Source organism: Drosophila novamexicana, unplaced genomic scaffold (genome assembly GCF_003285875.2).
Source record: "Drosophila novamexicana strain 15010-1031.04,08,12 unplaced genomic scaffold, DnovRS2.1 tig00000009-arrow-pilon, whole genome shotgun sequence".
Taxonomy (NCBI): Eukaryota; Metazoa; Arthropoda; class Insecta; order Diptera; family Drosophilidae; genus Drosophila; species Drosophila novamexicana.
In genome coordinates, this window is record NW_020824766.1 from 2254638 (window position 1) to 2269157 (window position 14520).

At 38.3% G+C, this 14520-nt stretch overlaps 1 protein-coding gene across 2 annotated transcripts in view; it reads left to right on the forward strand.

Moving 5' to 3' along the window:
• LOC115769969 overlaps window positions 1-14520 on the forward strand; it is a 36897-nt gene that overhangs the window by 12143 nt on the left and 10234 nt on the right. The window contains exon 1 of one of the 2 annotated variants that reach the window (XM_030715025.1): window positions 6346-7161. The exons of the other annotated variant lie outside the window; for it this stretch is intronic. Coding sequence (XP_030570885.1) covers window positions 6582-7161 — 580 coding nt within the window. The 5' untranslated portion in view covers window positions 6346-6581. Of the gene's footprint in view, window positions 1-6345; window positions 7162-14520 lie in introns of those variants that run through there. 2 annotated transcript variants of the gene reach the window in all.

Below are 14520 nucleotides of genomic sequence, written 5' to 3' on the forward strand. Positions count from 1 at the left end.
GTGAATATGTTACACGCGACATGCAGTGTAGGTGAAATGGTTGCACTTAAGACACGAACCTCTCCTGATCTCCATTTGGTGAAATCATAGCGTGGACAAACTATCCTAATGTTGAACAACTGTCATTTAGAACATCCGTGGAATTATGCGTATTTAGGTCACACACCCCTTCTGATCTCCTTTTGGTGAACTTATATCGTGGACGCACTATCCTAGTGTTGAACAACTGCCATTTAGAACATAGGTGGAATTAGGCGTATTTAAGACACGAACCGCTCCTGATCTCCTTATGGTGAATTTATGGCATGGACACACTATCCTAGTGTTGAATAACTGTCATTTAGAACATAGGTGGAATTCTGCGTATTTAAGACACGAACCCCCCCTGATCTCATTTTGGTGAATTTATAGCGTGAACACACTATCCTCATGTTGAACAACTGTCATTTAGAACATTCGCGGAATTATGCGTATTTAGGACACGAACCCCTCCTGATCTCCTTTTGGTGAACTCATAGCGTGGACACACTATCCTCGTGTTGAACAACAGCCATTTAGAACATACGTGGAATTATGCGAAGATTCAACTGTAGATAATTTAAATTAGAACCTTTTATGCCAAGCTCTAATCTCGGAATCAAAACACTTTATTTATTTGCCAGCTAATTGCTTTAACTAAAACCAGTTATAGCCGAGCGATGCTGATACTTACAGCAATTTTGCGGTTCGTTTAATTCTCACATTTTACATTTTCGTGTACATGTTTACACAATCGCAAAAGTCAAATACTGGCAAACAAAATGCAATCAATGCCGGGTGATGCGGCCCATAAATATAACATACATATATTACGAGTGCTACTTAGCACATATTTATAATGCTGTGCTCCATTTGATATACGCCAAATGGCAGCGCGGCATTTTAGTTGTCAAGATAATAAACGGCACTTCAGATAAGCGTCCATCGCCATAGAATGCAGCCCACTCGTAAATCATGCGAATTTCACACAGAATCAGTTTCAGTCGCCTTATCTGGGCACCCAAGACTAGGCACAATATGTGGGTTAAGAGCCCACTGTACAGTACTAATGCCTGGCAATAAAATTCATAGCTCATATAAAAGTTAAATGACAAATAGAAAGATAGTTTTATATTCCAACGACTAAGATAGATTGCGCAATGAATATGCTTAGCATAAAAACGAGATACCTGAATTTACCATAAATATATTCCCTTACTATTTACAACAAGTTTTATATTCCGCATTTGTTCTAAAGCCCATCAAGTGTACGTTTATTAATTAGCTCTGAGTACGCTCTCAAAACACGTTCATTGTGTTTTTAGTGTAATGTAAACTAATTTACATGCACTCCACATTGCATGCAAAGAGTGGCATTTATTATTATTTATATTACAAACAAAATTTAAGAACCAGATATCGATATTTTAGGATGAAGAACAGTTCAATACCCTTGTAGAAATATAGCAAATGGGCGGCATATGCCCATCCACACAATTTGCTCATATGAATGCAATTTCCAAGCAAAAGATGAGGCTAGCTCTTAAATGTTAAATTTGAATAGGACGTTCGCAAAACAAAAAACCTAGTTCCTATAGCAATAGATACAGATACAGCTATATAGACTTCTGACACGCCTGTTATAGGCAAATGAGCTGCCCATAATCCTTTCATGCCTTCCATATCTATAAAGGGGACAAGCCTCTGCGTGGATGGAGTCGCATAGATGTGCCCAGAGGATGGGAAAGCAATCGATTACATATGTATTTATGCCACGTGCAAATGATGTTCAGTTTAAAGTACTATAATCAATCGAGCGACAAGCTAATAACTCAAATCATGTGTAACTAAGCTGTGTTGAAGTTTAATTGATTTGGGCCACAAAACAGTCGAGAGTGAACGATAAACATATACCCTGTAAACGTGCTGATAAGAAGAACACATGCTGGGCTGCAGTTGCGAGTTGGAAGCCTAGACTCTAGACATTCATTAACCTGGTAAGACTTGAGTATACCCTGTACAATCCATTGTTTTTACAGGGTATTACAAGAACTTAATTTATAGCCAACTAACTGAGTGGAGTCTATTTTCGATTTATGCTGGCCATAATGAAAACAACAAACATTTAACTCTTCGGCATAAAGTTGGCAACAAACAACAACAACGAAAAAAGCTGCACAAAGAGTTGCGCGAACAATTGCGAATACGCGAAATGAGTGCTTCGAGTGTGCATTGAGTGTAATTGTGAGTATCAAGCATGAATGCTATGTTATTGTGATTGTGATTGTGATTTTGATAATCGTTATGGGCACGCCTTTGTTGACATTATTATGCAATGCCACAATTTGCATGCAACGCGTTCACGCAACTATGCAACATGCCGCATTGCTCGCATTATCAACGTTGCAGCCACAAATTGTGCAAATAATCAAATGGAATTTTGAATATAAATTTCAACAAAATAATTAAATGCAAATTTTAATAAACATGGCCAAGGTGGGTATGCGCAACTGCGAGATACCCAAAAGATAAATGAAAAAAAAAGCCAAGCAAGAGATAGAAATATTTGCAAGTAGAGAGACGGAAAATTATTTGAGCTAATATTAATTGAACAAATTCATAAATTTGAGAAAATATGGAAGTAGACAAATAAAAGTCATGGCCATAGAAAATCAATTAGGCTTGAATAGAAAAATTGTTTTACTTACCCTTTCAGCCAATGCAGGGTATTAGCACAAGAATTTCTTTACGGTTCAATGGCGTTCGGCTGTAGAAAATTATCCGTGAAATTTGCAACTTCATATAAATGCAATTAATTGCAAATGATATGCACAATTTAAGATTCCGCCTGAGGGATTCTGACACACATTCCCCACAAATCGAGCGCTAGATTCCAGTAAGATCTGAATGGGCCACACATTGTTGTCACTAGACAAAGAGAATACAGGGTATATAAAAGGTGAACTAATTAAATAATTAAAGGTAAAGTAATATTTAAAAATGCATTTAAAAGAAATAGTTAAGAAGTGTTTGCTGTCAAAGAAAATTACAAATATGGCCAACAAGAAACGTTGCCTCGCTTAGTCGCTGCTATCGGCACAATTTGCACTCTTTTGATGCCCTCGCAGAGGGTATTTTGCTTTGCTGACTAAACATGTAACATGTCGTAAAGGGAGACATTTACGAAAGTCTGCTCAAAACAGCAAAGCAGCTTTTCTTTGACCTTTTTGTCGTTCGAGTTACTTTGTGATCTCTTTCGGAATGGATCAGTAGCTTCTGATCTCTACCAAGCGAATAGACTATAAGAATAGAGCATAGTCACAACATTATGTAACCTGTAGGCCTTAAAGCTTTACGAAACAACAAAATATATAGCTGTCGCTTGGCTTCCAGTCAAGTTGTGGACAAGAATTTGGTAGAGCTTACATGCTTCTAACCCTATGACATTTTGCAAAGAGTATTATGCCTGGCCTAAATGTCATTTTGCAATCTGGCAATAGATATACATATATGCACACTATCCCAATCAACAAATTTCCAGAATTTAACTTTTGGTTGCAAGGATTTTCCGATATTTATATCGAAATGTAATTTTTTAATCCCAACATGCTTGAGGGCTGCTCTTTTTTGGCCGTAATACATCCAAACACCTGAAAAGTGTATTCAAGCTTCGGCTTGTCAAACATAGAACTGTGCATTAGTTGTTGTTATTGTTTCTAATTTATTTCCGATAGTGAAAACATTGACGTTCTGCCCGATTCCCAGTTGGTGGGGCCTGCGTCTGGACGTTCCGTTGCGTCGTTTCAGTTTATTTAATTTTTTGCGGCGTCTTCACGTCAGATACAGATACAGATACACACACACAGAAAGAGATACAGATACAGTCAGTGCCGGCAGCTCAGTCCGTAGTCAGTAGTCAGCTGTGTTCGGGCTCTTTGCTTGGCGGTGCTTGTTTGCGTTTTGTGCTGCCAGTCGCTGCCCAGATACAGATATATTTACTGGTACTTAGGTACAGCAGCAACAGCAGCAGCAGCAGCGTCAGAAGCAGCTGCGTCGCCGGCAGCGCAGTCGGCGTCACTGTCGCGACAAGTTAACGTTAAAGTTAACATAAACATTTCGCAGTTAACTTGGCTGTAATTGCTTGCCGCTACGGAACAGTTTTTAATTGTTGTAAACAAGCGCGCGCGTTCGGTTCAAAACACACAACTTATAAAAAAATATCTATATACATAATATATATAATTAATAAAGAAAAACCAAATCAGCCGCGAGTTGTTTCACATTCAAAGACGCATATGTTGTTGGAGGTCATATGAAATGTTCGTGAATTTCGTTTTGCCGCCGAAATAAAAAGCATTTATGCAAATCAATTGATGCCGGCCGAGCAATGGAATAGGCGCCAAAAACTACGGAATTTGTTGTTTTCTATTTTTTTTCGATTTGTGTTGCCGTCAAAGTAAACAAAATGTAAGCGCAGTCGTCATTAAGACTCTAGACAAAATACTATATAAACTATCGTATTATAGTAATTCCATAAATATAATAAAAAATAAAAAAAAATCGTTTCCTGCATTTCCAATTCGCGTGTTGTGCTGCGTCTTTGCGCTGTCTTCCATTGATTTGTTTTGTTTTCTTTTATTGTTTATAACTAATGCCATAGTCCATTGTTGTTGTGCTTTCATAGTAATAATGCTGAGAATATGCGCGCCAATTAAACCAAGAGCTGCTTCAATTGAAATTGAATCGCTTTCTAAAAAAGCTCAAATTCTCATCTTATCAAATGTTTCTGATATTTTAACAAAAACAAAAACAAACACACTGTAAAGTGCAATTCAATTAATGAACTGCCAATTTTAGTATCTAAGCTGTTATCAAGTTGAATTGATAAGAAAGCTTGGGCTGAGAAGCAGAGATTTATAGTTGGACACTCACAAAAGATTTCGTGAGAAGGCATTCATGTCGTGCAACGCAGTGAAAACTGGAAGTCAAGTAGTATATCATTTGATATCTATACAGATTTGCATCAAAACAAGCTAGCTGAGGCACGCGCTCTGTTCTGAATTTATGATAATATAGCCGAGACGGCATTATCTAGGGCCTGTCAATTTGAATGGTTGCCAACTGCAGCGGCAACTGTTCTGATTCAGTTGTAGCTTGTTTTTGCTTAGCGAAATTTTCCACTTGATTAATTCATTAATTACGCCCTTTATGCCAGCATTGCATTATATGGTTGACTATAAACACTGCAACTATATTTCGAGCCGAGGCCTACGATAATTCAAATTGCAAGTCGCTTAACGAGCGGCAACTCATTCATTTTTTATGAGCTGCAATTACAATTGAATCTAATTGGATCTGCTTGTAGATGTTTCTCCGACAACTGATAACAAAAGATCGCTTGGCGACATGTCTTGAGGCTGCGTTTACAATCGCCGCAATTATCAGCATTTTTTTTAAATGAAATAGTTTACAGCAATTTATTTATATTTTTCTAAAAAAAAAAACCTTCATAAATTGTATTGTAACAACAATTTATTTATATTTTCATATATATTTTCGTAAATATTTTTTTTTAGTTTTGTTTTGTCAATTTTTTATTGAACTGCTGCAGAAGTTACTTTTAATTTCTAGAATTTGAGCTAATACCATTTGCTATCAGTAGAAATAATTTACTTATTAAATTGTTATTAAATTTTGCAACTTGCAACAAACTGAACTTTGGCATTCAGGTCTGGAGTAGTCCCACAAATGCTGTCTATAATCGAATTGCTGCACCTTGTCCTTAGTGATTCTTGACGTGTAGCTGACAATTTGAAACTCAAACAGATGAACTTTTTATGGCATCAAAGGGGGCAACAGTAAATGAAACAGAGCAAAGCACCAGCACGACCAAAGCTAAGTAACAGTTGCCTACATTTTTACAGCCTGAAAAAAAAATATCGACTTGGCAAATAAAATAAAAGCCATATGCTATCAGCCAAAGCAACTGGCAGATAGATAGAAAGACGAAGCTTGAGATACGAATATCCCGTGTCCAATACATTATTTAGATACGTTTATTGCTAAGATAAATTCAGTAAGGAGTTTAATAGCCACTATCAATATTTGTACAACAAATAAGCAACGAGAGCGACCGGGCACAATGCGAGACGGTGTATAATGTAGTATCTACAAGATACAACCGCAATCGCAGCAACAGAAGCAACAGCAGCAACAGCAGCAGCAGTCGCAGATGCGTATGGCGAATTAACACAAGCGCGTTAATACAATTAGTTTAAAAGTGAAAAATCTCGTATATAAATATATATACATATAAATATACGAATCAGCAAAACCAAAAAAAAAAAAGAAACTGTTAACTAAATAATAAAAACAATAAAGAAATACGCAGCGAGGCTGTCGACAAAAAGCGCCACAACAAATTTGCAACTTTACACTCGTCGGCGGTTTTCAGTCGCGAAATGAAGCCACAGCCTCAGAGCTGAACCACAGAACGCGTGTGCCCCCACATAGAAGAGAAATATTAACAACAACTAGAAGAAAAAAAAACATCAACTGCAAACATGGTCGAGTTACTCAAGGCGCTCAATTTGACGGGCAATTTGCTGGCAGGCCTTGAAGACAACAGCCTCGAGAATGCCCCGAATCCCATTGCACTGATTGCCGCCGCGGAGCCCGGTCTCAATGCCACGGCCATGAATGTGACTACCACAAGCACAACAACAACGCTGGCCAATGCCACGAACAGCGCCGAGAAACTACAAATGGACGGCTTCGATCTGCCCGGCAATTATTCCATACTGATTAACAAGCTCGAACAATTGGCGCTGGGCCTGGACTCGGCGCTGGGCAACTTCACTATCGATCGCCAGGAGGTGGAAATCAATTTAAATGGCGCCTCTGCCAACGATGTGGCCGACGTTGCCGATGATCTGCTCTTCAGCGATGTGATACCCGCTGCACATGCTCCGACAACACATATAGCGCACGGCTCGCGCATTTACACGGGCGAGGAGGAGGACTTTGCGCATGTGGTCAGCGATATTTGGATAGGTGTCATTCTGACGCTGCTTATTGTCTTTGTGATATTCTTCATATGTGCTTGCTTTCTATATCACAAGTTTCAACAGTGGAAGAATTCATGTGAGTTTTTGAATCTTTGCCGCGCGCCACATGGCGTATACTTGATAAGCTATTCCCAAAACATTGCGTATACGCAAAGATGAACTTTTGCAAAAATTTCATTTTCGTTTTAAGTCTAAATTTAGTTAATATCAGTTTGTGGGCAGCGAAATTTATCGGAATATGCAAGCTATCGAAGTTTTAACATTGCTATCGATATCGATTTAACAAGCTATCGAAAATGACAGCAAATCATAAAAGAGAGAGTATGTTAGCAACAATTGATTACATGTTGATATTTATCGTAATTGTCTTAAGTTTGAATTTATCGATAGGCGTTATCGATTCTTCCAGGGCCACTTGATCATAACGTTTGCAGTTGATTTTTGTTGATGCAAAAATGCAATTGCCGAAATGATTATTTCCACTCAGAAAGTTGGTGATTCAAAGTTGTTGAATCATAAACGCGTCAAGGCTTAAAGGTACCATTTATAAGGTCTTATACGCATTTTGCCAAATCTCAGTTAAAATGAACAATAGCTCTTAAAATAGCCCATTTAAAATCAGTCAGTGTGTGTGTGTGGCCAAGAATTGCAAGGCATTTGGACAATTAAAAGCTCAAACAAATAAACAAAGTGCCAAAGCAAAGTCTGTGGACAAAGAAGTTACGCAGCAAATGCAGCAAAAACAAAAACTGAAGCTCGAATGTGACTGTCGATGAGAAAGCTGATGACGATGATGATAATGATGATGGTGGGGAATGTTATTATGATGAAATGACTCACAATTAGACACGGCAGCAAAACGAATTCAAATAAATTGAAATTTTAGCGCTATTTATTTGCTTAGCGTGTGAAGCCAGAGAAGTCTTGTGACTTGGTGAGTTGTGAATATATTTTAAGAGCTTAGACAAAAGCATTTCAGAAATAATTCGCCGAATGATAAATAAACAAATGACTGTCTTGCTGTTTGACTAACTATTTATATTCCATCTTAGCCGCTTGTTTGCCAATTGCCAAATAATTGTGGTCTTGAAACCAGAAACAGAACTTCTGTTGCCGGCCAATTGGTCTGCTATCATAATTTGTATCTGGCTTTGTTCTAATTATAAATTATAAGGCAATTAGCTAATAAATTCCCAGTTACAATGATTAAGCACGCACACACACGCATACGCACACGCACACTGAACATGGCACACAAATGCATTTGGCTCTTATCTCTGTATCGTTGTTTGCCCCTTTGGGTCGTCTTTTGTTTGCCAGCCAAAAACAAACATAACATTTTCAGTTAATTAAAGCTGCAGTCAAGTGGCCCATTTCGGGCTAGAAGACCAAAAGACGGAGACGACTCAAGTGCTGTTTGCCCAGTTCGAGGCTCGATTACACTGCAAATTTGTGTTAATTAATTTAAATTGCCTTGTACTAAGGCAGCACACCAAAACAAAAGAATCGTCTTCATTGCCTGCCAATGGCCAAATACCGAGTCACTGGGCCACTTTCGTTTTGATTAGCCAGCCAATTGCTCTGACAGAGGTGCAACCAATAACAATGGGCGGCATCAAATGCAGGCAAGACCAAGTGCTCAAGTACCCGAAAGAGGCCAATCAAGTGGTGAACGAACGATATCCATTTCAATGGGGCAAGATAACGATATAGGCAATAAGAGAGTCAAGTCCAAGGTATTACTACACAGCACATTACCCCATGCGCATTTGTTTATACTGTCTTATACCACAGAGTTCGCATTGCGTTCTATAAACAAAGAAAGTGACTCGTTCTCAATCAAATATGTGAAATTCCTTTTTGCATCCATCTGAAACTCGCCTAAAAGTTTCGAGAATATTTCGTATGCATTTCCAAGTGTGAAATTAGTTGTTTCATCTCTAGGGAATGCACTTTGGCCCCTCTTCAGCAAACAATCAATCAAAAACATTGGCTGTTCTGCTGGAATCTGACTACTTGAAACATGGCTAGCCCAGCATTTGGCACAAAACAAGTAAGAGTGCTCTAGTCAGGGTTGCCCGACTAGGGTATACCCTGAAGCTTCTTGGCAGCTTGCCCTAGTAGAGGAAAGATAATAGATATGTGTATACTTTTCTAGAAGCTACTTGTCAAATGTGGCTAGAGTTCTTAAAACCTAAGAGATCTGCTCAAAAAACAAGATTTTCAAGACTCTAGCTCTTAAAGGTTCTGAGCCGGACGACTGGAAAGACGGACAGACAGAACAGACGAACAGTCGCACAGACATGACTTGATCGACTCGGCTATTGATGCTGAGAAAATTATAAAGAATATCGGAGATGCTTCCTTTTCCCTACATTGACGTGCATACAAACAGTATACCCCTTTTCACCCATTTTAAATGGGTATAAAAACAAAACGTTAACGTCAAAATTGGCATGCGGACAAACATTAAAAAAACACAGCCCCCACTTAGCATTGTCTCGGGTTTGGCTTATTTTTGTTTCTAGCGATATTTATAAACACTTCTAGGCCGCGCAGAATATACATAAATTTGAAATGAAGTCTTGAAACCATCTAGAATTCCAAGTTTGTTGAATATGAATGCGGCATTGTTATGCAAATATTTAAAAATGATTTCGTTTATTATTGCTTATTAAGTGTGCCTCGATCTTACTGTAAATAATTATAAAAGAAGAACGCATACTCTTGGCTGAGCAAAGCCGAATAACAAATACACTTGCACACAAGTTAAACAAAAGGCAGCGAGCACTGGCGGAAAGCTATTTAAGTTGGCTTTAACAAACAATGTGACAGCCGTAATATACATATTCAATTTAAGTACATGCGTGCATAATTATCAAACAGCTCGACGTCACGCATACGCAACGTTGTACGCATTGTCTCCGGTATTACGGTGCGTATGAGTGACGTTTTTCGGTTCACGGCTGTTTAATTTCCTTTTAATGAGTTGTTTATCTCTGTGCCTGCTCTTCTTCGTCTCCTTCATCTTTTCGTTGTTGTTGTTGTCAATGACATTGTTGTTGTTGCTGTTGTTGTTGCAGCTGTCATTGTTGCGGGCGGCACTTGTTTGTTTTTTCAACTGATTTGGCGGAATCTTCTCTTTTTGGTAGTTGCATTTATTTATATAATTAACGTAAGCCTTTCGGACACTTGCAAATTAAGTTTTTTTTAATATAAAATGGTAATTAACCTGCAGCTTTTCGAAACTGTTTTTGCTGCTTGAGCAATTAATGAAAGAGAAATCAATGAAATTTAATCTATATACATATATATATGCATAATATGCTGCAGATATGCATTGGTTTGCTCAGTTTAAAATAAATGCTCGCATCAATATTTTGTATATAGCTTAAATGCGCAGCTATATGGAATATCTTGCTGAGTGCACTTGTTGTAGGTGTTTTTCGAGCACTCTTTTTGACACATTCGGAAAATGGAAACCCTCGAACAAAGTCGTTAAACTTTTGCGCTGTTGCTCCTCTCGCACTTCAATTCAATGCGAGTGGCTGGCAAATAAAGCAGCGAATTGTTAATTAAATTAGGCATTGATTAAATTTGCAAATAATTTATAAATCGTAAATTTGCAAATGGAAATGGCAACATCATCAACATCATGAACATCATCATTATAATTGTTATAAGGGAATTAAATGTGACTTTCAGCCCGTTCCAGGCCGGCTCCAGCTTTAAGCAGCTTTGACGTCAATACATTTTCCAGTTGTGTATCAAATGTTTTTCACAGCAAGCATCCATTTTAAGCGGCTTACTTATAAGCAGATAAATATGTATAGATTTGTATATGTATACACAGATCTCTACATATATGCATGCTAATATTGTTTGTTATTTTTGCTTTATTGAATCTAACGCGAATTTCACAAAAATATGCTAAATGAATAAAACCCAAACCCAAACTGAAACAACAACAACAAAAAATACAAAGCTTTGTAAATGCCAAATTAGTAGCAGTAACTAAAATCGAGTTTGGCAATGCAGAAGCCAATGCTAATGCCGGTAACAGGCCAATAACTAAACAGAGTATAACCCGCAAAACAGCCAACAGGGTTTAACGGGCGTTGGGTTTGGCCGAGTCGATATGATGATGCTTCAGTTTATAAGCCGCAAAACGTGTTGGATTTGTTTCAATGGCGCTAATTGCTTAATTGAAACTGTTTTTCCATTGCATTTACTGTTAGCTAACGCCCCGCCGCGACAGCGCCCACCCAGCCCGCGCCTGTTCTACCTTTCATAGCAAAATGTCAATTAGTATTTGCCTGCTAAAAGCCAAAAAATCGACAATAGACCAAATTAGCTCTTCGCTTGACACACTCGCACACGCACACACATATCACGCCACACCTAAACGCACTCCTCGTTCCGCGTTCCAGCACATGTCACGCTGTCGTATACGTAATATACATTTTGATTAGCATTGTGCATACGCAACGTTCGACATTTGATATTTGAAATGCATTGCGAAAAATTGTTCCATTTTAATTGCAAATTTGTAAATTTACTGGAGTGCAGCATATCATCATAATTGGCCAAGGGGCAGCTGCAACCGCCGCTGCTGCTGCTGCAGCATATTTCAATAATTGAAGCGCGCTATATTTTTAATTAGTTAAATGCGCGTTTAATTAGCTTTATAAATTATGCACATGCAGCGGTTAGTTGCAAGCTCTGCGTTTTTTCTTTTTTTTTCAAATTATTTACTGGCCTTTGCAGTTGTCTCCCTATTTTTTTATTTTTTATTTATTTTTTTTTGGTTTGCCGCTGACTTTGGAGTTTATTTTTGTATAATTTATGAATGTTTGTTCAACAGACAGTCGTGCTGGAATGATGGTCTTTCAGTTATGATTTATTTATGTATTTTGGCATTTTTTTTTTACCATTCTATTTGTTTGTTCGCCTGTTTATTTGTTTGTCTTTTCGCTGTCGCCGGAAATGAACTGCGATTTTTATTTATTAATCGCTGCATGATTTATGGATAAATAATTGTAATGCCCTTTTACTACGTGGATGAGCTGTCAGCAGCGGTTTTAAATTACGTGCAGCACAGAGGCTCAGAAAAGAAAGCAAGAGAGTATACATAACAGAGGCTTTTTTGAACCGCAGCAAATAAAATCAATTAATTGCCAGCTAAAAAAGTTAATATATAATTTGCTAAAATGGACAGTTTTTATACTACAAAACTATATTTGATTTATAATTAAGATTATGTTGATTAAATGCTATTTTAACCTTCTGCGGATGATCGTTTTTTACATAAAGCATACGCACCGTTACCAATTCAAATGCTTTGAAAAAGCACAAAGCGCGCGCTGAACAGTGTTGTAAAACGATCAACAGCTAAGACGCTCTCACACAGCTGCCCAAGCGGCTCACATTAATAACGCAACCAGAGAGCGCACAAAACAAAACAAAATGCGACGCGCAATTAGCGCACACACGCGCACGCACACAGAACTAATAACAGACGCTACCAGAGAACAACAACAACAACAACAACAGCAATGAGCAAACACGTTCCACAGTTTGGCGGCGCCGCATGTTAACGACCGCGCAAAGAATGCAGCAGGCAGAACGTCGAGCAGAGCGCGCCAAAGAGCAGCGCGACTTGGCAGGCAAATCAAGTAAGTAGACAGACCAAGACAGGAGACAACAACGCGAGAGAACCAAAGAGCTGCAGCACACAAAGAGCGATAGAGAGTGAGAGAGCGAGAGAGAGCAGAAGAACTGGCTGGCTGGTAAATTGTATTGGCGACAAAAGCCAAGCGTCGCTGTTGCTGTTGCCGTCGTCGCTGCGTGTGGCTTTTATGGCTAGTTTTAAAATTAACCACAGCTGCAAAAACAACAAAAAAAAATCAAAGACGAGGCAGACAAAGTCGCAGACTGAAACGAAATTCAATTAAAAGGCAACAGCGTAAAAGTGTGAAAATGCTGACACAGCCAAAAAGGGCTGCGACTGTGGCTGAGCTTGCGGCCGAGACTGTGGCTTTGGGCAGCGATCAGCACAGACACAGACACAGACACAGGCACACTCACACTCACACTCATACTCAGTCACACATATATGCAAGGCGGCGTCGCTGCTGGCGTTGTCTTTGTTGACTGTACAACGGGGCGTATACTCGTTTTTTTCGGCTTGCGTGCTTTCTACAGCCGTCAGCCAAATAATGTGTATACGTTTGTAGATTTTTTTTTAATCATATTTGTTGTTATTCTTGTGTTTGCTGCGCGCTTTTTACGCTTTCTACACCACCGACAACCACGATAACAACAACAACAACAACTACAACAAAGCTCGCCACACTTAATTTGCATATTTTTGCACAACAAAAATAGTTTGTGTGTGCGCTTGTCTGCATGTTAGCTGTCACGTTGACTATCTTTTTGGCTATTGTGCTGCACACACACACACACACTCACACAGACTGAGACATGTAGTGCAGCAGCACCACGTCGTATGCGTAATATTGCATTGAAAGCGCATGCAGCAACGAATTTTTTGTTGTTCTGCTGTTGCTCTATTTTTTCTTTGTTGTTTTTCTAGCTATTTGTGCTTAGCAACGTTTTTTTAGCTTTTCGCTGATTTTTGATACCAAAAAGTAGATTTCATGCTTTTGTTTGTCGCCCGCTTTTGTTTCCCAAACGATATGCTGTTCCGTCAGACTGTCATATATATACATATATATTCCTAGAGGTGTATGTGGCAAAATAAATAGTCATTGTCTGATGATAAGAGTAGAATAATAAAGAACAAAATTTCAAACAATAATACTCAACACAAAAAAGAATATGCGCAAATTAAATGAAAGAAAACTTTTCTCAGCACAAATGAAAATAAATATTGTTCGCATCAAATTGAGCAATAAAAAAAAAAAAAACTAATAAATGATCAATTGCGACGAATACATTCAATACATTTTTAAGCTCAATTATATATTCATGTAAATTTTTTCACTGATTGAAAATAGGGAACTTAACACGATAATAAAGCAAAAACAAAAGCAGTTGAAATGAAATATACGTCTAACCGAATTAAAACAGTCGCAGTTCAAATTTACTCTCCAGGCTAAATTTTAACATTATGATAACATTAAGTTCTTTTTATCTAAATAGATCAAATCTTATGCTGGTAGCTCTGATTCCAGTTCGTTTGTACATTTCGAACTAGATCCTTTATTCTCTCTCTTTCTCTCTCTCTCTCTCTCTCTCTCTCTCTCCATTTGCCACCCCTTTTTATCGCATGCCCGCAAAACCACCGAAGACTACCCCATTTGTGAAATGACAAACTATCTTGAGTTTTGCTCTCTAACATTTGCTCTCGCAATAAATATGTGTTCACCCACCCCCCCTGGCTGATCCCAAATCGAAGTTGACAAAGGGGCTG